At 35.8% G+C, this 27,343-nt stretch overlaps 1 protein-coding gene across 3 annotated transcripts in view; it reads right to left on the bottom strand.

Moving 5' to 3' along the window:
• LOC143270492 (cytochrome P450 3A13-like) overlaps window positions 1-27,343 on the bottom strand; it is a 75,578-nt gene that overhangs the window by 8,694 nt on the left and 39,541 nt on the right. For 2 of the 3 annotated variants that reach the window (XR_013047668.1, XM_076560634.1), the window contains exon 12: window positions 24,956-25,118. Coding sequence is in view for 2 of the 3 variants with exons in the window: in XM_076560634.1 (XP_076416749.1) it covers window positions 24,956-25,118 (163 nt within the window). In the remaining variant the exon portion in view is untranslated. Of the gene's footprint in view, window positions 1-17,306; window positions 19,653-24,955; window positions 25,119-27,343 lie in introns of those variants that run through there. The other variant, XM_076560633.1, reaches the window with a different exon arrangement.

Raw genomic sequence — 27,343 nt, 5'->3', positions numbered from 1 at the left:
TTTGTTATTAAAAAGAAATCTGGTAAATGGAGAATGGTAACAGACCTTAGAGCAATTAACAAAGTAATTCAGCCGATGGGCTCTCTACAATCTGGAATTCCTTTGCCTACTCTGTTACCAAAAGGATGGCCTCTCCTAATTATTGATTTAAAAGACTGTTTCTTTTCACTACCCTTACAAGAAAAAGACAGAGAAAGATTTGCTTTCATGGTGCCTACTTATAATAATTCTCAACCGGTTAAAAGATTTCAATGGAGGGTCCTCCCACAGGGAATGTTAAATAGCCCAACTCTGTGCCAATATTTTGTACAACAGCCATTGGAAGTGATATGTAAATAATTTCCTAAATCTATAATTTATCATTATATGGATGATATTTTACTAGCTGACTCAAATGCAGATACTTTAGAAAAATGTTTGAAGAAGTAAAGAAAATTTTGCCTTGCTGGGGATTACAAATTGCTCCTGAAAAGATACAAATAGGAGATTCAATTAATTATTTAGGATATAAAATAGAGCTACAAAAATTAGACCCCAAAAGGTGCAAATTAGGAGAGATAGACTACAGACTCTTAATGACTTTGGAGTTGGAGAATGGCTCTCTCCTTCTTTAAACTCAAGCATGTTGTTAAAAGGAAAATACAAACTCCCTATATCATGCCATAATAAAAGAGCCATTTTCTGCTATGGGACAGGACAAAAGCCAAATTAATTAAGGGACTATTCTATTACTAATCTCAACTCTTTGATTCTATTCTGATTCTTTAAACTTTTCTTAAAGTATAAATTTTATAACAAAATTTACAAGATTAATATTTATATATATATATATATATATACATTTTAAACTTTGTTAAGATATGAATGGTCATATAGAGTACTAATTAATTCTAGAAAAAAGGCTTCAATTAGCTGCATATACATGTCTTTGTGTTCGAGTCTCTTATCAGTTTTCTGCAGGAAATCACGGCCAGGCCTATCATCAACTGAAGTCTCCAGGAAGAAGATGGGGCCCCACAACAACAACAATTCCACGTGGACAATAATAATATCACTAAGCTGACAAACATCATCTACAGATCAGCTTTGAACTACAAGGTGCTCAGAGCAATTTTGAGATGACTAGCTGAGATGATCCAGTCTCAAAGACTACTTGAATGAGGACTTGAGATAAACCCTGAACTTTGGCATTATACACAGACTGGATAATAATGAAGGAAGGACATAGTTACCTTTCCTAGAATTTGACAATTAACCTAAAATTTTTCTTTCAGGATAAAGATAACTTCGCCCATACCCAGCAGGAAGCAATTTTAAAAATACGACGCCCACATTCCCAAAGAGGTGGTGTGGGGCGGGTGGTTTTTTGGTTCTTTTAATGGGTTTTGGGTCTGGGATAATTTTCATTATTTAGGGGGGTTGGTTACAAGTTGTTGTCAAGCGTTAGGAAAAAGGCTAAGCAAAGGAGATTAGATTTAAGGTTCTTGTTTAAAAAAAAGAAAGAAAAGAAAAGAAAAAGTCAATTACTAGTTTTAAATACTTTACATTATTACCAACTATTAGGATATAAAGAAATGAAAGTTAGTAGTTAGACATTACAATAATAATTGCAGTCATATTAGATATGTTTTAAAAATTGAGCAGATATATTTTAGACAGGTCATCTTCAAACACTTCAGAGATCTACCGAATATGGCATTTAAAATGTTTTAATAACTTAGAAATTTTTCTTTTTTCAGACATGTTGGCTCCTGGCAGTACCAATCTACTTCAGAGAAAATATGGGCATTGAAGAAACTGCATATGGAGTTAATTTTTATTGTGGCAAAAGTTAGCCACGGGACAACAAAGTATCCTCGAATCAACAGGAAAAAATGGACAGACAGAACACGAAACAAAGGACTACCGATTCCTGCCAAAACAAGTGCGGTTATGGCTTTATCAAAAGGCATCTTCTGAGGCCAATTGAATATGGCCCCATCACTGAAGTGGCCTTCACAATCCGGAAAAGGTACAGTGCCCTTTTCTTCGAAGGCAGCTGAACAGGCAGTGGGCCGGCGGCTTCTGTTGTGCAATGGAACAGCAACTGAAAGCTCACACCTCTCAATAGTAGACTGGAATTTAATAGAGGGATGTGGAGAAGAAGGGGATGCTGAGATGAAGCCATATGTACACAGCCAAGAAGAATGGACAGCTGAATTCAAAAACCGTCAACAATTTCCAGAATTTAAAATCCTGAATCATGACATGACACTAGTGGAATTCAGGTGTTTCTGGTACATGGACTGCTCTCACCCCATGTGAGGTTGAACTGTTCACCTTGTGTACAACCTACTTCACAAATGAGTCTGTCAGATACGATAAGCCTATAGGCTGAAGATGATGCCCCAACACTGCGGAGAAACCTCAGGTGACTATCCAGGCAGCTGGTTGTTTCTGTCAACTCACAAAATTTTTGGAAGTTGCTTTTGTGCACTTCCTGTTTTCATTTTTGTTAGCTAATATTATTTCCTTCTTAGTTCTCTGAGGGAGTTGAAGATTAGTTATAGTTGAAGATTAATTAGGATAGAAAGTGAATTAGATACATTTTGGACTTACTAAAATAGGATAGATAAGGGAATTATTTTCTCTGATTTGTCAAATACAAATGGACTAGACATCGTTTAGGTATTTGTTACTTGTATATATTGTATATAGTTATTGTACTTTTGTGTATAGTTTTTCTTTTGTTAGTTATAATCTTTTGCCTTTTTTTCTTTTTATTAAAATAGAAAAGGGGAAATATGGTGATATTTTATTTGTACTGAAATGTGATTTTAATTTTATGTTAATAAATAAAGTTGCCCTGGGGTCAGAGCTATTAGAGCCATAGCAAGAGCATGGTGGTTAGAAGAGCTAGGTAGATTTCTGTGTGTTCAGGGATACAGCCAGTATTGGAGACATACGCCTTTAAGACCTGGAGGGCGGTACTTACAGGCAGTGACGAGGCAGTCATGTGGTTGGGTTTACAACCAATGAGAAGGCAGAACAGAAAGACTATTTAAAGACAGACAAACAGGAAGAAGCTCTCTCTTGGTGAAGCTAGGAGCACTGCAGGAGGTAAGATTTTAGCTCTGAGCTCTGACCTCTCGGCTTTCTCTTTTACATTGGCTCTGTGTTTCTTATTTTAAAAAGACGATTGGTTACATCTACATACAGATATGATAGGATAAAAGGGTAGATTATTGAAACTACTTTTAGAGAGCAACAACTTGTGTAAAATTTTTTACATTGCTATGGATTTTAGTTTATTGATAAAAATTAAAGTTAATTTTGTTGTACTGTATAAATATTTTTACTCTTGTTTAAGGTATTATGTGTATACAACTCATTTAAAATTGTCATGCATCATTAAGGAATACAGTTTGCTAACTATCTATGATAATCAAACTGGTAGTCATGTTAGTTTAGATATATTTCAGATAGATATGTAATCTTCAAGCACTTCAAGACCTACAGAATATGGAATTTTAAACATTTTCAACTTAGACTTTTCTGGATGATGAGACACATTTGCTCCTGGCAGCACAAATTTACTTCAAAGGGAAAGATGGGCATTGAAGACACTCCACATGGAGTTTAGTTTCTTCTTGGCAAAAATAGCTATTTGTGTAAGAAACTGTTCTTGCCTGGATTGTTTGACAAAATGTTGTATTGACTGGACATGCAGGACCCATAGGAAGGTGACCACTGCATTTTCAAGGCAACTGGATTCTACAGGACACAGGGAGAAGCAATTGAGAGACTCTAGGCCTTTGGGCTGAAGATGGATGGCCCAATGCTGCAGAGGAACTTTGGATGACTATCCAGACAGGAAGCTATCTCTGTCATTTCCAGAGTTTTGGAAGCTGCTTACAATTCATTTCCTATTTACTTAGGTAATATTATATCCTCCTGGGGTCTTTGATGTAGTGGAAGACTAGGTAGTTATAATTATGGTCTTCCCTGGTTATGATAAGAGATAAGATAGATATAAAACTTTAGACTCACAAATATAGGATAGATAGAATATTTTCTAATTTTGGCAAATACAAATAAACTAAATATTATAACTGTAATTCTTGCTTGATTAGTGTTTTGTTGTATGTAATTTTACTGTTAAAGTTAAACCCTTCCTTTTTGATTATAATGAAAAGAGGAGGTGCTGTGGGATGTTCTATATGCTGTGAATGTGTTGCCCAGATTGGTCAATAAATAAAAAGCTGATTAGCCAGTAGCCAGGCAGGAAGTATAGGTGGGGTAAACAGACACGGAGAATCCTGGAAACAAAAAGGCTGAGTAAGTAGACATCAGCCCACCATATAGGGAACAACATATAATGGCACACAGGTAAAGCCATGGAACCTATGGCAACATATAGAATAACAGAAATGGACTGAGTTTAAATGCATGAGCTAGTCAGTGGTAGGCCTGAGCTAATGGCCAATCGGTTTTCATTAATATAAGCTTCTGAGTAATTATTTGATAAGCAGCTATGGGGTCTATGGGGCTGGGCAGGACCAGAGAAAACATCAGCTACACACCTGAAAGACTTCTTAACCCTGGAGTCATTCCTTCAGCCACTACTGTATGTTTCCTAATTTCTAGGTTGGAAAGGCTCTGCCATCAAGAGGGTGGCGTGAGATTTTGGGTGACAGTGACAATCACTATACAGTAATATATAAAACACCATATTTATAAGATGTTTTTTTTCTGCCTGTGAATTCAGTATCAGTGAACCCATCACTTAGGTCATCTATGTAAAGCATCATGGTTATTGTGTAATGAAAGTCATTTGTAAGTTAATAGTCCTTTCAACTAAACTAAACAAACATTTTTAGGTGTCCAAACTGATCAGGACTGTGTATTAATACGATTCTATCTATCTTATGTATTTTATAATCTCTTACATTCTAAGAGACCTTTTTCTGGACCTGACAGCCAAGTTAATAATATAACTTGATATTACTTAATACTTAGCCTAATACCCTAGTGTGTGTTTACTCTGTTTGGTTAACGTGCTGTAAAGGCAACAATGTCCCAACAAACTTTATTTGCCTTGGATTCTTATTAAATTAGGTTTTACAACCTATGATAATGCACACTTTAAATCATAAACTATATATCTATCCATGCCACTGACTGGGAATAATGCATTGGTGTATGCATGAGTTGTAATAATTTGTTGAAAGCAGCTGGAAGCAATTTGATAATTGAATATCTAACACAAGCATTGGAAACATCACATAGATATAGCTTGATAGTGTATGTTTAGAGTACTTTTTGGTCTTATCAGTGTTTTAGTGTTTGTCGTGGTCAGTAAATCAATGTTTTCCCTGTAAAACTTTAAATACTTCTGTAAAAACATCAATCTTCTTTTCTATATGCCATGCTATATATGATGTTCAATACATGTAGAGCAAAGCCTTTGTTTTCTTTCTTTATTTTTCATTTTTCTTTATTAAGACATTTTCTACTCATTCCACGTACTATCCACAGATCCCCCTTCCTCCCTCCTCCCACTGCCAGCCCTCTTTCCCAAGCCGCTCCACATCCCAAATCCCCCAAATCGAGGTCTCCCATGGGGAGTCAGCAGAGCCAAGCACACTGAACCTAGGCAGGTCCAAGCACCTTCCCACTGCAACAAGACTTGTAAGGTATCACACCACAGGCACTGGATTCCAGAAGCCTGGCCATAGACCAGGGACAGATCCCGATCTCCCTGCCTGGGTGCTCCCCAAACAGTTTGAGCCAAACCACCATCTTTCATATCCAGAGGGCCTAGTCCTGTCCCATGGGGGCTCCTTTGTCCAGTGACTGATGGAGGCAAATATAGAAATCCATGGCCAGGCACCGGGTTGAGCCCTGAGAATCCAAATGATGAGAGAGAGGAGAGATACTGCAGGCAAGGGACATCGAGATCATGATGTGCACAGATGACCAGCCATACTAGTGGAAGCCCATAAACTGTGGACTGATGGCTGTGGAGCCCTTTGTTTTCATGTACAAGAAATAGGTACAGAAAGATTGGCAGGGACAAATTACAGTTAGACTACCTTATGCTACAGACAGAGCAAAGGCACAGGAGTAAAAGTGGAGAAATCAAGCATGGAGTTCCTCTTGGTCAAATTAATCCAAAGGGGAAGTACTAATACATCCTGGTGCATCTGAGGCTATCTTTAATACATTGCAAAAATACTGGGAATGTATGTGAGCGGTTCCAGTCTATTCCATTAATAGAAGCACTGTGTAAGAGGAATATTAGTGGAAAAAATCAATGATGCAAAACAGACAATAATAGTAATGTAGCATGAACTCTAGGTTACGGAGAGAAGAGATTTTTTTCTTTTGCAAAAAGTGCTTATAAAATATAATTCACATTCTGTGATATACAGGGATTCCAGAGAAAGGAATACACATGTGTGAAGATTTATAGATGGAGCCTGTTTGTAAAGATTTTAATGTGTTTTACAATGAAGGCAGACAGCAGTCTCCAGCACCCAGAAATCAGGTGAGAGATCTGCCTCCAGGTTGCACCACTACCACCACCACTCACAGAGCAAGGCAGCTGGGCCCTGCTCCTAAATCTGAAAGAAGTCCACTCATCTGGTGTACACCAGCTGTTATTTCTTTCTCATTAGCATTTAGAAAATTCATGTGAACAGAACATTATATAATCTATTTCTAGGTTGTTTTTAATTAAGAAAATGTTTTCATTCAATTTACACACCAAAGATCCACCTCTTCCTTCCACCTGCCCCCCCAGTATCCTGCTTCCAACCCACCCCCCACTACTCAACACAAGTACTCAAATCTTTCTTACCCAGCAGTAAATCCCATGAACTCCTATAATGACCATCATGTCAAGATAGAAATATACATATGGAATAGTGGCATGAATATTACAGGAGTATCCAACTTCTTTCTGCTTGGATTTAACTCCATTCCAAGGGAGGAAATACATGCTTAGTACTGTATCTCTGGCCAAGAACCCAAGGCTCTGGAGTTCACAGGCACAAGAAGGAACCTATTATTCTCATAAATGGTCTTATATACAACTGCTTTCTAAATTTGCAACTTTTATCAATAGATTAATGTAGCCCTCCCCTCTGATCAAATCAAAGAAATATTTTAGTGCATTGGGTAGTGGTTAACACAGAACCTTACAACTCAACAAAGTGCAAAGAATAATTGTCAGTGGAATGCTCAGCCACAAACAGGAAAGTACAATTTCTATATTGGCAACAATATTGACAAAATTAATGACAAATCTTTTATCAGCATTGAAATGAAAAATTGTTCTGTCTTTGGGAAAATGAGCAAGTTTTGATATGACAGAATATAAATATTGCTAAATAATTATTTTCTGCTGTGAATATTGCTCTATATTAAAAAAAAACACTGATTAAGTATAGGTGGGACAAGGATAGAGGAGAATTGGAGGAACAGGAAGAAGGAGGGGGAGACACTGCCAGCCACCGCCAGGACAAGGAGCATGTAAAGATGCCGGTAAGCCACAAGCCATGTGGCAAGGTATAGATTAATAGAAATGGGTTAATTTAAGATATAAGAACAGCTAACAAGAAGCCTGCCACAGCCATACAGTTTATAAGTAATATAAGCATCTGAGTGATTATTTGATATGTAGGTTGTGGGACTGCGGGTGGAACCTGGAGAGAAGCCCTCCAGGAACAAATGGCGCCCAATGGCTCCAGTTTCCACCTTAAACCTGAGAATATTTAATAACCAATTCTAAACAGAGCCAAAACCAGGTTCCTGCTTCATGTCTCGTACCTGCAGCTAGATGCCACAAAACGTGGGTTTGAACACTGGCAGGTTCCTGGCATGTGCATTTGACCAGCAGTATGGCAGGAATGAGGCATCTTCCAGCAGCACATTAGGCTGTGTGGTAGATTTAGTCTTTACTAGTATTAAAAAAAAAAGAGGTTTCTGGACTACACGCTACTTTGATAAAAGTGTAGACCCACTATCTGAGACTTGATGGCTCACAGAGCTGATGGAAAACACACCACCACCAGGTTGGGAAGCTGAAGTGGGTGGAGCCAGCAGCCACAGCACAGTTTCAGTCTTAGAATGCTGCAGTTTAAAGCAATAGGTTCACAATAAGACTGATTTAGATGAAATAGTTTATAATGTGTGTAAAATATACGTAGGGTTGAAAGAGACAAAAAAGGTAAATTAATATAAAAAAGCCACATAAAGATGAATATTACACAGAGAATCTGGATTGTGTTGTCTTTGGGATTTTTAACTACAGAAACACATTTGATGGAAAAAGATGTTGAATTAAACCAATATGTATATTTTAAAGGTACCTTGTCTTCAAAATTTAGATATAAGGGTATGTTGCTTTGGAAAAGAGGGTCTGCTTTTGTTTCCACAGAAAGCCAGAGGCTATGGATTTGTTCCAGATTAAGATACATCAGGTTTGACCAGCCAAGATGCCCTGAAAGGTCTCTGATGACACCATGGCCCAGATGATCCAACATCCAGAATGGTTTCAAGACAACTGGCTCACAAAATACAGCCTCACGGACTACCCCATAAGCCTAAAATTTTCTTTGTGTCCCCATAAGATACAGCGCCCCCCTCAAGCAGGAGGTAGTAAGAGATGCTACGCCCAAATTGCCAAATATAGGAAGCTGGCTTTAGAGGTGGAATTGGCTCACTCCCCCTCTAAACCCAGACATATTGCTTAAAAAAATGGTTAAGAGATTCTTGTGTCCCAAATCAGAAGAACCCTCTGGTGTGGGACAGAGAAAACCCAATATTTTTATTTAAAACAGGTTGATTATAAATGTGATCTCTTTCTAAAACAGAAAAGGGGATATGATATAGCTATACAGGATATAGAGATGATAAGATAAAAGGATAGATAATGAACCTACTTTTAAAGAACAAGAACTTGCTTAAAATGTATTACATTGGTATAGATTTTAGTTTATATTTAAAATGTTTTACATTGGTATAAATTTTAGTTTATTGAAACAAACTTAAAGTTAATTTTGTTATTATATATATATATATATATATATATATATATATATTTCAATTCTTGTTTGAGGTCTTATGTTTATGTAACTCATTTAAAATTGTAATGGATAATTAAAAATAGATTAATAGTCATCTATGATAATCATATTTGTAGCCATGTTAGTTAAGTCTTCTAGGTATACATAGATAATATTTAAGATAGATAGGTAGTCTTCAAACACTTCAAAGACCTACAGAATATGGCATTTAAAATGTTTTTAAAAATTTAGATGTTCTGGACAGTGAGACATATCTGCTGCTGGCAGCAATGGATTTACTTTGGAGGGGAGGATCGGCATTGAAGACACTCCATATGGAGTTTATCTTCACCTTGGCAAAGATAGCCATTTGGGCAAAAAACTGTTCTTGCCTGGACTGCTTGATTGACTGGACATGCAAGACCCATGGAAGGATGACCACTAAACTTTGCTTGACAAGATGATCCTTCAGGTTCCTGCTTCGCAGAGAAAACTGCCAGACATTCTACAGGACACTGAAAAAAATGACAGAGAGACTCTAGCTCTGTGAGCTGAAGACAGATGCCCCAACTTTACAAAGGAACATTAGGTGACTGTCCAGGCTGTCAGCTGTCTCTGTCTACCCTGAAAGACTCCCGAAAGTTGCTTACATTCTTCTCCCATTTCTCAGGTAATATTATATCCTTCTGAGGTCTTTGATGTGATTGAAGACTAGATAGTTGTAATTTCCTCAGTTATGATAAAAGATAAGTTAGATATAAAATCTTAAACTCACAAATATAAGATAGATGGGATATCTTCTTTAATATTGTAACTGTAATTCTTGCTCAATAATTGTTTTGTTATATGTAATTTTACTATGTTAAAGTTAAAACCTTCCTTTTTTAAAAAAGAAGAAAGGGGGAAGTGCTTTGGATATCGCTCTATATAAATAAAACACTGATTGGCCAGTGACCAAGCAGGAAGTATAGGCAGGACAAGGAGAGAGGAGAATTGGGGGAACAGGAAGAAGGAGGGGGAGACACTGCCAGCCACCGCCAGGACAAGCAGCATGTAAAGATGCCGGTAAGCCAAGAGCCACATGGCATGGTATAGATTTATAGAAATGGGTTAATTTAAGTTATAAGAACAGTTAGCAAGAAGCCTGCCATGGCCATAAAGTTTATAACTAATATAAGCATCTGAGTAATTATTTTATACATGGGTTGTGGAATGTGAGGCTTGGTGGAACCTGGAGAGAAGCCCTCCAGCAACAATTTTCCTTCCATAAAAGTTGAGACAATGAGAAATGATTGAAGATTATGTCATAAAGTATGGTAGATAAAACTCATATTCATCTATGTTTCTTCAGGAATAAATTAAAATCCAGGTATTTAAAATGCACTCTTTGAAAAACATAGCAGAACTTAAGATAAAAATCAACCTTCAGATATGATTTCATTTCTTGATATAATCTTCAGGACAATAGGCTTTTCTGGAGTATGAATCATTTTCTTACCTAATTTTAAGGGAACCTAAAATAGTTGAATTTTAGAGACTGGTAATTTAAATGAATCATTGATTTCACAGAAGACTGGTAGAACCAATATATTAAGAATAATAGTAGCTTTTTCATTTGTTGTCACATAGCTATGCCCCTACCATTCAGAAGTAAGAGGGAGAAGGAATACAAGATTACAGCATGCTTAGCTACATAGCATGTTCTGTGCCATCTTGAACAATATGAAATGCTTTCCAGAAATAAATAAATCTGTATTTATACGTGAATAAAATGACCTTTAACACTATGGTATTTTGAAAGAAAATGGTCCTCCCAAATGGTGGCACTATTAGGAGGTGTGGTCTTTTGGAGTAGGTGTGGTCTTACAGGAAGTATGTCACTATAGAGTTAGGCCTTGTGTTCTCATATGCTCAATACACACCCAGTGTCTCAGGCCACTTCCTGTTACTTTTGAATCAAGATAAAGAATTCTCCAGCACCATGTCTGCCTATAGTCACTGTGCTCCCTGTCAAGATGATGGTGCACTAAACCACAGAAAAGATAAGTTGTCACCTAAATGAAAATGTTTTCTTTATAGGAGTTGCCAGGGTCATGGTGTCTCTTCATAACAAAGAAACCCCAACTAAGACAAAGACCAAATGTCTTGAATTGCTTTTATGGAATATGAAAACATAGAATGTTCAGTCTATTCATACTTCAACAAATATATTGAGCACTGAATCTGTAAAAGGTCTGAGAAAAATTGTGATGGTTGTCTTCCTTATTGTTGTAAAGTTTAACTGAAAATTAAATGTTTGAACTTTGTAAAGCACATTTGTGCACAGATGCCAAGCACAATTTAAAAGGTTATATTAAGTTAATTTTCATTTAGTAAAACGGGAAAGAAAACCACAAGTAGGTTTAGTACATTGTAAATACTATTGTCATACTCTGACTTTGGAAGAATGTATTTATTTGCCAATCTGATACATGTGGGTTCATGATAGATGGAGTGACTTTGGATACCACTATGGCATTAATCCTATGTATCTCTGCTAAAATTCCAAGATGGTGCTAAAGAGAATTTAGACACATTTTGACTAACATTTTTAAATGATATCCTTGTTCGTTTCCTGACGAGAGTGCCGTTCAACAGAGTGATAATCCTGTATCAACAGAAGAATGAGACAAAGGTAGTATTGTAGTATGAGAAAGGCTGTCTTGTAGGTAGCTAGAGTGTGTCAAAGTTTGCCAGATGCCTGAAGATTGCATATCATCAAAACAAAGTCACTGAACTGTATTTATGTATGGAGTAGGAAGTCCTGTATTCATGTATAGAATAGGAAATCATCAAACAGAAAAATGATTTCATAATATTCTTTCTTGAGGAAAACATAATCATTTTGGAGTAAAATTTAGTACAAAAGTCATGAAATTAAACTTTTTGGGCATTGCATCACTTAAGTTAATGACAAGTTATTCTTAAGTTCTTCAGATGAGGCCTTTTAACACGTTTCTAAAAGTAAGACCTTATATTAAAATTACACTCAAAAGGAGGCTGAAGATTTTTAAGACTACACATGGTCATGGACTTCAAAGGAAATAGTATTTTCCAGAAAGAACAGACTAGGTGCACATATATACTTGCAAAGATGTGAAAGTATGCACAAGACATATGACATGTGTAAACTCAAGCTAAATGGTACATGTCTGTGTGGAAAGAATTATAGTCCCACCCATGGCTGAGGAGCTTTGATGTTTGATAGTTGCTGTGAAAGGTAGTCTGATTTCTTTATTAAGGCTGTTACATCTATTAAATCAACCAGATTCCAGGCCAGGTCACACACATAAGAGCAGTCATCTAACAGAAACTAGACTTGATTGACTGAAAAATTTCAGAGAAAAATGGAGAGAGATCACATTGAGTGTGAGATGAGGTGGGGATGGAATTGGGATAAATTGTCATGATGGGGTGAATGTGATCAAAATGTATGGAATTAATTCACCAAGAATTAATAACAATGTATGAAAGTATACATAAAGGCATCTATTAAAATTTTTTGTCTGTTTTTAATATTTATAATAGTTTAAAATGTTTAATGTATTTATTAAAGGATTTAATATAAAAAGGACCTCCAAGGCACCATTTTAAAAATGGCAACAGAATGCTCCTTCCTTCTGGAGTATGCAGAAGGTATGGTAAGGGAAAACACTGGACCAACAAATGTAGATCAACAAGTGACAGGAAAGGTAATCCTTTGCCTTGGTCTTCAGGAAAATCCCAGAGGGGCATCAGGCAGGCCCCCACAGCAAATCCAGTTCAAACCTTTCCTGCAGTTGTAGAGGAAAACCCTACTCAGAGCAATTAAATAACCAAATGCCTATTGGAATAAATCATGCTGGTCGGGATGATGAAACAGAGAGAATAGAAATTTCAGGAGAAAACATAAAGAAAATTTTTGGCAAACTTCTATTAATGAACAAAGACCAAAATTAACGATAAAAATAAATGGTGTTTTTTTGTCTGGTCTGGTAGACACAGGTGCGGACATTACCATAATTGCACCAGAATTTTGGCATCCAACTTGGCCTCTTCAGGAGGTAAATGTTTAACTGTTAGAAACTGGGACATTATCTCAAGTGAAACAGAATGCAGGATGGCTCAAATGTACAGGTCCAGAAGGACAGAGAGGAAAATTAAAACCACATGTGAGCATCATAGCTATGAACCTGTGGGGTTGAAACTTGTTGCAACAATGGAATACTCAGATTAACATCCCTCCAACCTCAGAAACAAATAATAAACTAGCACATGTTTCTGAGAGAAATATTAGAAGATATTATTCTAATGAGTGGTCACCAGCCATGCATATTATATAAGAACAGGGCAAAACAACTGATAATCTTCCAAAAACACCAACAGCTCTACCTTTAAAATGGTCAACAGACAAGTTTGGATGGGTTCAGCAATGGCCTTTAACAACAAACTCCAGGCTTTAGAAGAGCTGGTAGAAGAACAGTCAAATGCTCAGCATATTGAATAGTCAACCAGCCCTTGGAATTCTCCTGTATTTGTTATTAAAAAGAAATCTGGTAAATGAAGAATGGTAACAGACCTTAGAGCAATTAACAAAGTAATTCAGCCAATGGGCTCTCTACAATCTGGAATTTCTTTGCCTACTCTCTTACCAAAAGAATGGCCTCTCATAGTTATTGATTTAAAAGACTGTTTCTTTTCACTACCATTACAAGAAAAAGACAGAGAAAGATTTGCTTTCACAGTGCCTACTTATAATAATTCTCAACTGGTTAAAAGATTTTATTGGAGGGCCCTCTCGCAGGGAATCTTGAATAGCTCAACTCTGTGCCAATATTTTGTACAACAGCCATTGGAACTGATATGTGAAAAATTTCCTAAATCTATAATTTATCATTATATAGATGATAATTTTACTAGCTGACTCAAATGCAGATACTTTAGAAAGAACGTTTGAAGAGGTAAAGAAAATTTTCCCCTGCTGGGGATTACAAATTGCTCCTGAAAAAATACAAATAGGAGATTCTATTAATTATTTAGAATATAAAATAGAGCTACAAAAAATTAGATGCCAAACGGTGCAAATTATGAGAGATCAACTACAGACTCTTAATGATTTTTAAAGATTATTTGGAGACATTCCTATCTAAGAACTGTTGTTGGGGTAAAAAAATGATGAACTAAATAAGGTGTTCAAAACCTTAGAAGATGACAAGGACTTAAATAGTCCAAGAGAATTATCACCTGAAGCTGAGAAAGAATTGACCTTGGTAGAAAAGAAAGTATTGATCCAAAGCTGGATTACATTTTGGTTATTTTACCTTCTAGGCATTCTCCTAGAGGAATATTAATGCAGAAGGAAGATATTATATTGGAATGGATATTTTTACCAAATAAACCAAATAAAAAATTAAAAACTTATGTGGAAAAAATCTCTGACTTGATATGCAAAGGAAAATTGAGACATCATCAATTAGCAGAAATATACCCAGCAGAAATCGTCATACCTTTAACTAAGGAGGACATTGAAAAATAATGGACAGAAAGTGAACCTTGGCAAAGAGCTTGCAGTAATTTTGGAGAGAAACTTACAACAAATATCCCAAAAGCAATATAATTGATCTTACAAAGAGAGCTGATTGGATCTTGCCTCTAATGGTATGGGAAAAACCCATATTTAGAGTTCGTACATTTTATACAGATGCCAACAAACAAGGAAAGGCAGGTTACAAATCAGAAATTTAAGTAAAGTGGTTCAAAGTCCTTGTAATTCAGTTCAAAAATCAGAATTGTATGCTATTCTGTTGGTATTAATGGATTTTTCAGAACCTCTCAACATAGTTACTGACTCACATTATGCAGAAAGAGTGTTATTATATATTGAGACTGCAGAATTTATCCCTGATGCTTCAGAATTAACTTCACTATTTATTCAATTATAAGACACAATCAGGAAAAGGAGTCATCCTTTATATATAACTCACATCAGATCCCATAATGGTCTGCCAGGCCCTCTACCACAAGTCAATGATGAGATTGAAAAATTATTGATAGGAAATGTGTTGGAGGCCTCAGAATTTCATAAGAAAACCATCATGTCAATAGTAAAGGTTTAAAAAAGGATTTTTCCATAACCTGGCAACAAGCCAAAGAAACAGTAAAGAAATGTCCTTACTTGTTCCTTCTAGAATCAAACACCATTACCAGCAGGATGGAACCCAAAGGGTACTCAGAGGAATGAAATCTGGCAGATGGATGTGTTTCCCTTTGCAGAATTTGGAAAATTGAAATATGTACACCAAACCATTGATACTTATTCAGGATTTCAATGGGCAATTGCTTTGAGTTCTGAAAGAGCTGTTTCTTTAATCACTCATTTCCTAGAAGTAATGGCCATCATGGGTATACCTGCACAAACTAAAACTGACAATGATCCAGCTTTTGTCTCTGTTAAAATGAAACAGTTTTTTGCTCATTACAATATAAAGCATATTACAGGTATGCCACATAATCCTACAGGCCAAGCAGTTATAGAAAGATCAAACAGAACTCTAAAGGATATGCTCAATAAACAGAAAAGGGTAGCAAAAATCCCCAGAAATAGACTGCATAATGCTCTATTAACTTTGAATTTTCTCAATGCCAATGAGAAAGCAACAACAGCTACAGTGAGACATTGGATAATAGAAAAAACTACAGAATTAAATCAGCCTATATACTTTAAGGATGTGCTGACCTCAGAATGGAAACCAGGGTGTATGTTACATTGGGAATGAGGTTTTGCTTTTGTTTCAACAGGAGAAGATAAAATGTGGGTACCATCAAAATTGGTTCAATTTGAACAAGAGAGACCTCTTAATTAGAGGAGGTGATAGTGCATCAACCAGCATAAACATCCAATTTAAACTAACTTATTCCAGTAACACATGCCTTTTCATGTAATCAGATAATAACTTATCAAAAAGGAACATCTCCAAAATTAGTCTTCTGGAAAGCTTTTTGTTTTTGTCTTTTAGGAGAATGAAAGTTAAGGAATCTGAAGAACACTGGACAAATGTGACAACTGAAGAAAAGGGAAAAATCATATATCCCAGGAAACAGAGTGAAATGGCGTATGGGTATATAATCTTAAAGATTTTATAAGTCTTCCTAAATATTTGTTTCAGTTCTTCTCTTAAGAAATTTAACACTATTGGTCTTCTAATAGTCCAAGTTCAATTAAAATTTAAAGCTGACTTTGGAGTTGGAGAATGGCTCTCTCCTTCTTTAAACTTCAGCATGTTGTTAAAAGGAAAATGCAAACTCCCTGTATCATGCCAGAAGAAAAGAGTCATCTTCTGCTATGGGACAGGAGAAAAACCAAATTAATTAAGGGACTATTCTTTTACTAATCTCAACTCTTTGATTCTATTCTGTTTCTTTAAACTTTTCTTAATGTATGAATTTCATATCAAAATTTACAAGATTAATATATATATATAGATATAGATAGATAGATATAGATATAGATAGATAGATAGATAGATAGATAGATAGATAGATAGATAGATAGATAGATGATAGATAGATAGATGATAGATAGATAGATAGATAGATAGATGATAGATAGATAGATAGATAGATAGATAGATAGATAGATAGATAGATAGATAGATAAATAGATAGATGATACAGATATATATATATATATATATATATACATTTAAAACTCTGTTAAGATATGAATGGTCATATAGAGTACTAACTAATTTTAGAAAAAAGGCTTCAATTAGCTGCATATGTATGTGTTCGAGTCTCTTATCAGTTTTCTGCAGGAAATCACGGCCAGGCCTAACATCAACTTCTGGATCCAGATATGAGATTGCAGATGTCCTGTCTGCATGCCTTTGTTTCACAACAACAAACTGTAATACTCTGAAACTATAATCCCAATTAAATGCTTTCTTTGAGATATTGCCTTGGTCATGGAGTTTTGACTCAGAAATAAAAAAATAACAAAAAGGACTGTGCTATCAGAGAGTGGGCTGTTACTGTGACAGGCCTACCCATGTTGTTTTCAGAGGAATGTGAATGAATTTGGGGTTTTAAACTAGAAAATAGGTTACAATGCTATAGCCAGAATTTAATGGCCTATCCTTGTAGCAGCCAGGAAGACATTTCAGAGAACCATATGGAGGTTGGAGGCCCAAACAATGATAATGATCTACCATTATGGCACCAGCTCTCTGAAATCATAAATCCAGTTAAACACATCTTTAATAAATTCTCTTTAGCATTGTGTTTTGTGACAGCAGTAGGAAAGTAACTAATACACATGGAATGGGTGCAACATCCTTGTACTACCATGGAAGAAATAGTATTTCTACAAAAGTAGGTAAATGGAAAATTATGGCTATGAAAGTTGTACCACTTAGAGCTCATTGCTGTTTTTTATGTTTTATGTTGATATAGTATACCTGAGATAGGATCACTCCTAAAAACTAAATTATTTGTTTTTTTCTACTTCTTCCTTCCTTCTTCCCTCCTAATTTCCTTTCTTTCTTCTTCCTCTCGTCTTTCCTTTCTTTCTAATCTTCCTCTTCCTTCTTTGACAGGGTGCTGTCCCACTCAAATGCAAACAAAGCACACTATGAGTACCAACTAGATGATGCCCCAGCTGCTGTCCCTGTCCTATATATTCCCTGCACTCTCTGGAAGGAAATTGAGCACTCTCAGAGGTTCTTTCCATCATACTCTAGCCATTCAAGACCTGCTCAGGGATTCTGCTTCCTTTGTCCCTGTAGCATGTAGAGGACAAGGGGCTATGAGAAAAAAGGAGACCCCACAAGGGCACTCACTGAACAGGAAATTCTGCAATGCATAGAGTTTGTGAGTATCTCCCTGACCCCTTGCAGAAGGTAGTGACATGTTTTGCCTGACCAACCTCCTAGTTCAAGGAACAGTCACCTCTCTCTCTCTCTCTCTCTCTCTCTCTCTCTCTCTCTCTCTCTCTCTCTCATTTTACTTTTGGTTTGTACCTTTGTGAGGACTGGATAGAGTTTGTGGGCAATTGAAACAAACCAGGATGGAAAGCTACATTTTAATCATCTTTACATGTACGTATGAAAACATGCCCTGCATTAAGGATTATTGTCCTTTCAGAAGCCAAAGGTGTCTATTAAATAGCCCATTACCAGATGTAGAATATCTACACTCAGATTGTTCAACAGAGTTGTCCTGAAAAACTCCTAAAATCACAGGAGACTGTGTAGCTGGAGTTTTCTCCAGTTCTGCCTGGGCCCACAGCCACTCAAACCCAAATAAACACACAGACGCTTATATTAATTAAAACTTTTTGGCCTAATGGCTCAGGTTTCCTGCTAATTAACCCATTTCTATAAATCTATACCTTGCCACCTGGCTTACTGGTATCTTTACATCTTACTTCTCTTGGTGGTGGTGGCTGGCAGAGTCTCCTGACTCAGCCTTCCACTCCCCAGCATTCTCTGATTATCCCGCCTATACTATACTTCCTGCCCAGCCACTAGCCAATAAGTGTTTTATTTATCAATCTATCAGAGCAACACTTTCACAGCCTACAGAAAGACATCCCAGGAAGACTGCCATTGTTCTTGTTTACAAAGCAGAAATCAGGGAAACATCCTATTACAGAACACAGTAAGTACATTGGTTATTGGATATATCAACATTGCACTGATCAGGAAACTTTCTCCCTGATGACAATTTTTTATAGTACTATAAGGTCCTTGCAAGGATTAATTAGGGGAAAAGAAATCAACAGTTTTTCTTACTCAGCAGTGAATCTCACGAACTCCTATAATGACCATCATGGCAAGATAGGGGTGTATATAGGGATAATGGCATGAATATAATAGGGGTAGCCAACCACATTCTCTTTGGATTTAACTCCATTCCATAAGAGGAAACACATGCTTAGTTCTCTAGCCAAGGACCCATGGAGAGGAGCTCACAGACACAAAAATGGATCTATTATTCTGATAAATGGTCTTAATATCCAACTGCCTTCTAAATTTGCATCGTTTACCAATATTAATGTAGCCCTCAGATATAATCAAAGGAACTGCTTTTTGAAGTGGATAGTGGTTAACAAAGAAACTGACAATCCATCAAATTGCAAAGAATAATTGTCAACTCAATTCTCACCCATAAATGAGAAATTAAAGATTCTATAATGGAAACAGTATTGACAATATTAATGAGAAATCATTTTTCAGCATTGCAATGTATCATATTGGTCTATCTTCGGGAAACTGGGCAAATTTTGACATGATAGAAATAAAGATTGCTAAATAATCATTTTCCTTCCATACACAAAATTGAGACAATGAAAAATAATTGAAGACTGTGTCATGACATCTGGTAGATAAAATTCATTCATACTCATGTAGGTTTCCTTCAGGATCGAATTAAAATCCAGGTATTTAGAATGAACACTTTGAAGAACATATCAGAACTTGAGAAAAAATATCAACCTTCATTTACGGCTCCATTTCTTGATATAATCTTCAGGACAATTGGCTTTTCTGGATCATGAGTGATTTTCTTACCTAATATTAAGGGAATCTGAAATAGTTGAAAAAATACATTGATGAGTTAAATAAATTACCAATTACACAGAAGGCTGACAGATCCGATATATTAAGAATAATAGTGGTTTCTTCCTCTGTTTTCTCATGGCTGTGACCCATAACATTCAGAAGTAAGGGGGAGGAGAAATACAAGGTTAAAACTTGCTTGGTTACATAGCATGTTCTGTACCATCTTGAACAATATGGATTGCTTTCTAGAAATAAATAAATCTATCTTTATATGTGAATCAAAGACTTTTAACACTGTGGTGGTTTGACAGACAATGACAGACAATGTCTCTCTCCCAGTGGGAGAGGCAATATTAGGATGTATGTTCCTGTTGGAGCAGATGTGGATTTATAGGAAGTATGTCACTATGGAGGTAGGCCTTGACTTCTCATATACTAACCCATGCCCATGTCTCGGGCCACTTTCTGTTGCCTTTGTATTCATATAAAGAATTCTCCAGCACCATGTCTGCCTGCAGGCCACTGTGTTCTCTGTCATGAGGATAATGGACTAATCCTCTGAAACTGTAAGGTGTCACCTCAATAAAAATGTTTTCCTTTGTAGGAGTTGCCATAGTCATGGTGTCTCTTCATTACAATAGAAACCCCAACTAAGACAAACAGCAAACCTCTAGAATTTCTTATAAGCAATAAAAAAAACATACTTCAGTCTATTCCTACTTCAAGATACATATGGATCACCTAATCTGTATAAGGCCTGACACAAAATTGTGATGGCTGTCTTCTTTATTGTTCTAAATTTTAACTGAAAATCAGAAGTTTGAAATTTGTAAAGCACATTTGTGAACACATAGTAAGCACATTTTAAAAGGTGATATAAATTTAATTTTCATTTTGTAAAACTGGAAAGAACACCATGTGTCAGTTTGGTACATGGTAATACTTTCACAATGCCTTTACTTTCCAATCTGATACATGAAATAGGGAGGGACTTTGGTTACCACTATGGCATTAATCCTATCTATCTCTTCTAAAATTCTAAGATGGTACTAAAAGGGGAATTTTCACTCACTTTTACTAATTTTTTATGACATTCTGATCAGTTTGTAAAAGAGAAGGCCCTCTTACAGAGTAATAATCCAGTATCAGCAGAAGAATGTGCAATTGTTGTCTCATAGTTTGAGAAATGCCATCTTGTAGGTAGTTAAAGTTTATTAAAGATTGTCAGATGCCTACAGATTGCCTATCATCAAAACAAAGTCACTTAACTGAATTAAAGTACAGAGCAGGAAGACAGCTGACCTAAAGTCACCAAAGAGAAAATGACCACATAATATTCTTCTTCCATGAGGAAAACTTACTGAGTAATATTTAATACAAATGTCATGAAAATAAACTTGTTGAGTATTGCTTCATTTAAGGTAATGACAACATATTCTTAAGTTCTTCAGAGGAGATCTTTTCAAACATGTTTCCCAAATGTGACACCTTAGATTAACAGTGTACACAAAAGAGGGCTGAAGATTTGTAAGACTAGATGTGGACACACGGACTCCAAGGAAACAATATTTTCTAGAGAGAACAAGGCAAATGTGTAGCAGGAACCTAAAAAAGTCTTATTAATAAAACAAACTCAGGGCCTGGTGTTGGGGTGAATGCTGGAAGATCAGAGAAGCAGAACAAGCCACAGCTGCCCCACCTCACCAGTTCCTCAGCTGATCCTGTTTCCTCAGACTTGAAGCCTCTGAGTCTTATCCAAATGAATCTCAGCTGAACTGCTGCTCCAAAGCCTAAAAGCTTAACCAGCCAAATGCATAACCAGCCAAATGCTTCTAGTTTCTGATTTTCCTGCCTTATATAGCTTTCTGCTTTCTACCATCACTCCCTGGGATTAAAGGCTCACTTTCTGGGATTAAAGGCATGAGTCAACATGCTTGGCTGTATCCTTGAACAGATGGATTTCTGCTTCAGGAATGTTAGAATTAAAGGCATGTGCTACCGCTGCCTAACCACTATGTTTAATATTGTGGCTGTTCTGTCTCTGACCCCAGATAAGTTTATTAGTGTGCTCAATATTTATATTGTGTCTGTTCTGTCTCTGACCCCAGATAAGTTTATTAGTGGGCTCAATATTTTGGGGAACACAATACCACCACAATTCTCCTTTTGTTGTCTAAAATTAAAAAATCTTATAACTAATACAAGAAAAACTATCCTATAACTATATATAATATATACAGTCAAGAATTACATTAATGATGTCTAGTCCATTAACATTTGACAGATTCAGATAAAAAACTCCATTATGTATATATATATATATATATATATATATATATATATATATATATATCATCCAGCCCAGTATTTTGATAAACTCAAACAAAACAATTTTCATTATTTGTCCTATTTAAAACAGGTAATTCCTTTTTAAAGTATTTTTTATTTCATAATAGATTCAGTAATGTATCTTTTGTCATTTTTATAACTTCCTCTTTTTCTTTTTAGAATAGATTCAGTGATCTACCCATTTATCCTATTATTTCTTTATCTTTTTTCTCAGAGTAGATCCAGTGATATACCTCACAAATGCACATATAAACTTACAGTGGTGTGACAGCATGCACAAGACATGTGACATGTGCAAACTCAAGCTGAAATGGTGTGTGTGTGTGTGTGTGTGTGTGTGTGTGTGTGTGTGTGTGTGTGTGTGTGTAGAATCACAGTCCCACCCAGGACTGAGGAGCTTTGATGTTTGACAGTTACTGTGAAAGGTAGTTTTTATTACTAATGCTGTGAACTCTCTTAAAGAAACAAGATGTGAGACCAGAACACACACATAAGAGCAGTCGTGCCACAGAAAATGGACTTGATTGACTTAAAAATTAGAGAGAAAAATGGAAAAAGAACACATTGAGTGTGAGTTGAGGTTGGGATGGAACTGGGATAAACTGTGGTGATGGGGTAAATGTGATCAAAATGCATTGTATGAATTCTCTAAGAATTAATAACAAAGTTTAAAAGCATACATAAAGAAATGCATTTATAAAAATAATCTTCCATAAACATTTTAAGAGATGAGTATGGAGCACATCTTTTGCCTGTAAAATAATAGACACCTAATAATGTCTCATAAAGTACAAACATTGATAAAACAATGTGTTTTACAATAACTTCTTTAAGTCTGACAGAAATGATCATAGTACCTTCTTGGACACATCACTCCTCAATGAAAATCTGTTTTATGAAATAATTAAAAATGTGAATTTTGACTGTCACTAGTAGAACTAGTGTTCTTACTTAGACCCAATCACAACAACATAATTCAGGAATTAAAATTTTCCAGAGGTCATTTTACACAGGTATTAGTAAGTGAGACATAAATATATGTGATTCTGTTTTGCATTATAGGGACTAGGACCCAGAACCCTATAGGTACAAAGTGAGTTTTCTACCATTGAACTACATCCTAAGCCTGTCTTCATTCTTATGCCAGTGCTTGTCTGTGGGCTCTGACTAATCTTGTATTACCAAATATATGTAGCTAGTAGAATTCCTAGGAGAAAATAGGGCATAGAAACACTAGTGTTTGTTACAGGATAACAAAAAGCTGTTTCATATTTGAACATAAATACATATGTATCTACTCATGTCTACAATCACATTTGAAATGTATTTTCCTAGTTTTTAAATAGTCATTCTAGAGTTTTTGAAAAATGAACTTTTGATAATAAACATGGATCCAAAATGAAAAAAAAAATAATTTTGTCAGTTTTTAGTATTTAGAATAGTTTTAAATGTTTAATGTATTTATTGAAAGATTTTAATATACAAATGTCCTCCCAAGCACCATTTTAATTTTTGGAGAGAATAAAGTTAGGTGATTTAGAAAGTAGGGGATGAACACAGATTAAAATGACAGTGGGAAGTGCATGGGGCAGTTCATAGGTTTGGGGTTTGGGGAACAGCGGCAGCCTGAAGACACCATATCTAGAAGACAGAAGTAAATTGCACCAAGAAAATCTAGTGAATGTTCTTAGCTTGGAAGGGACTTCATTGATATGAACTTGTAGAATAGGAACTAATAATGAAAAAAAAAGGAAGAAACAGATGGATTTATAAGAACGTAAGTAGATGCCTGCTAGTCTAGACGCGAGTTCCTAAAATGTGAGGCCAAGTGTATAAAATGTACAAAAAAAGGAGTCCTTCATATCCCTGAAAAATGATTTAATGCAGTGATTTTTGTCTCTGGCTATAAATGGGAACCTCTGTCGAATGAGTAAAGCCACTTTGGTGGGTGAAACATTTTGGACATTCTGAGATAACACAGGGATCCTAAAGTGATCATTACACCTCTAAGAGACAAAACATGTACATATACATAGGTAAAATGAAACAAAATTTAAAAATATGTTCCATGATTGTAAGATCCATAGAGTTTCAGGCTACCAGGAGAACATGGCCTACAGAATCAACTAAGCAGGGCTCATAGGGACTCAGAGACTGCAGCAGCAATCATGGAACCTTCATGGGTCTATGCAATGCTGCATACATGCTGTGGTTGTTTAGCTTGGGGTTTTTGTAGGAATCCTAACATTGGGAGTATCAGTGTCTCTGACTTTTTTTGCCTCCTCATGGGACCCTTTTCCTTATGCTGGGTTGTTTCACCCAGCCTGATATGAGCATTTATGTCCAGTCTCATTGCATATTTTTATGCCATGTGTGGTTGATATCCCTGGGAGGCCTGATCTTTTCTCATGAGAAATGGGAGAGCAGTGGATCCGGGAGATAGAAGATGTTGAGGAGGCACCAGGATGAGGGGAGGAAGGAGAGAGGAGGCTGTAGTCAGGGTGTATTTAATGAGAGAAGGATAAATAAAAAGAAAATAATCTATTCCATGTGTGGCATATACAAGTATGAAAATGCTATAAAAGTCTGTTATTTTTAAAAGGCCTATATACGTCTAACAAGAAAAAATACTCAAATTCAATGATACTATATGTAAACATAAAAAGAGTATCTTCAATGACTCTACGTGATCTTAACATTTACACTTAGACATGGACTATTTCAGAATACAAGGGCCCGAGAGCTCACTCGTGGCTTTATATAGATCTCATGACAGAGAAAATATAAATTAAAGATAAAAGTGTATATTATATATATATATATATATATTTCATACATAAGTTAATATGTATAACTTATGTATGAAATGTATATATATATATATATATATATATATATATATATATATATCCACCAGTTTTTGAAAATGTCTATGAATAAAAAACAAAAACATGCCAAAAAGAATATGTTCTCTCTCACCTCTGTTTCTTCACAAGGATGCACTGAAAAGTTCTGCAAGATTTTGACAACAGCAAGCTTCATGTTAATGAGAGCAAACCTCATACCAATGCAGTTTCTAGGACCATATCCAAAAGGCAGATATGTATAAGGATTGATTTTATCTTTATTCTCCTTGCTGAACCTGGCGTCACAATTGAACAAGAACACCAAAAATGAAACGTGAAATGAACAAGAGCCACATATTTACAGTTTTCACCTACAATATTCAGCCAGAATCATATAGATCACTCCAGTATGTTCATTATTCCAATCAACAATAGTTAATTCATTTTGAGATTTAGAAGTTAAAGTTCTTTTTACAACTTTACAGTAAATGAGCCCCTGAAGTTAGTAAGATGATATGTAGTGAGTGCTCATTGATATCAAATGTGTCTTTAAAGTTTAAAATACTAAGGATATCTTGTGTTCCCAGTGTGCGAACATTAGAAAGTAAAATTGATGAAGGAAGGACTTGCCCTGACCATAACACTTGAGTTTGGGTTTGTTCATTGGAGAATGAGGAGATGTATGCTATAAATGAACTGTTCATATTCCATTCTCTCTTCAACATCCTCTCATTCCTTCCTGTTTTGGTTTTATTCTACTCATTCAAATCATTTCCCTCATCTTCCTCCTCTTCCTCATTAAGTCCCTGTCACATGATATTTGACTGCCTCTCTATCTTCTAAGAGTTATTAAGTGAAATGGACACATGGACAATGGACACAAGGACACATGCTGCTTCTGTTATCACTGAATTTTGTCTCCATCTCCTCCATTAGGGGAAAAACTACTAAAAGTACAGACCTATGTCCAATGAAAATTTGATTTCTCACATGATTATTTAAATAAAAATGTGGATTCTAGAAATGTTCTAGAGGATTAATAACCACCTATTCTCTGAGAGTTTTTAAGAATCAGGGAAGATGAAGAAATACTTCCTAAGCTATTTTATAGAACTGCAATGGAGTCTAATGAAGGTTGTACTGATATATGTGTGCAATGTGAACTAGGTGGAATCCTATAGTGAAGATACACACACACACACACACACACACACACACACACACACACACACACACACTCAAACAGATGGAAAACATTGGCATTCTTCTGTAGACATTTTATGTGCTACATTTGATTAAAACATCAGAATTTTTAACTTTTGCATTCTTCTTCCCTGGTCTAGTTACTGATGCCCACTGAGTCTATATTATATGATTGAAAGCAGAAGCAACAATTGAGACACAAAATGAATAATGTCCAAGTTTGTAAACACTGAACTAAAGGAGGTGGAAGTGGTGGCTATGTAGAGAGACATAGAAATCACCTAACCAGAAAACAGGAGTTAGGGGACTCCATTCAACTCCTCTAATAAGCACTGTACATAGACCATCTGCCAACACCAGGGACACAATGGCTAAGAATATAAGGCCTTGGGAATCAAGAACTTCATAAAAGTTTTTACTATTTGTCTAAATTTTTGACCTTTTGATTCAGCTGCATCTATCTTTAAAATATCATTTTTATATAAGTAGCATGATATGGATTAGACAGGTTATTTATAGGAATACATATATATCCACACACCTGCATGGGAGTACCTAAATAACATTTTGTGAAAAAAGAGGCCATGTACATGAAGAAATGTGGAGAGGGATCTATAGGAGAATTTGGAGTGAGGAGATGAATGAAGAAATGATATTCTAACTTACAATCTCAAAACCTAAAAAAAGAGTTAAAATATGATCCTGTACTTTTATTAGTGGGGCAACAATGGCAATCTAGCAACTGTTTCCATGTTACATACAATTCCCACAGACTGGGCATTATTTTCCACTAACAGAATACACCAATTCCTATTCAAGAGGCATGAAAATAACAGCTTCCTAATGAGTAGATTACTTGACTTTGGAGGACTCACCCACTGGATAAGTGTGAGGGAATTTCCTTCACAAAACAGACAGGAATAAGTCTAAGGGAACTTATATTAACATTCATCTTCAGTGATTCACCTTATACCATCTAAGAGAAGGTTTTCTGCACCTCTACCTGCACCAATGTCTAATACAATAGATTGTTATGTTTGGGGAATTATTCGTATATTTTGGGATGGTTCCAGAGTAAAGAAATATAAACTTCACAACTTAAATAAGATAATTAAATTCCTAATCATGGTAATTTTACTTGCCATCTTTGAAACACATATACACCCCACACACACACATACACACTCAAGCAAATGTCATAAAATAGCAATTATAGATTATAGAAGGTAACCAGCAATTATAAATACGGTTGAAATCTGATATTTTTTCTAGTATCTAAATATCTACACACATTTCCAAATATGTCCAATGATGTCAT

This window comes from Peromyscus maniculatus, chromosome 23, assembly GCF_049852395.1.
Source record: "Peromyscus maniculatus bairdii isolate BWxNUB_F1_BW_parent chromosome 23, HU_Pman_BW_mat_3.1, whole genome shotgun sequence".
Taxonomy (NCBI): Eukaryota; Metazoa; Chordata; class Mammalia; order Rodentia; family Cricetidae; genus Peromyscus; species Peromyscus maniculatus.
Note: the sequence above shows the minus strand (reverse complement) of the source record. Positions and strands in the feature narration are given on the sequence as shown.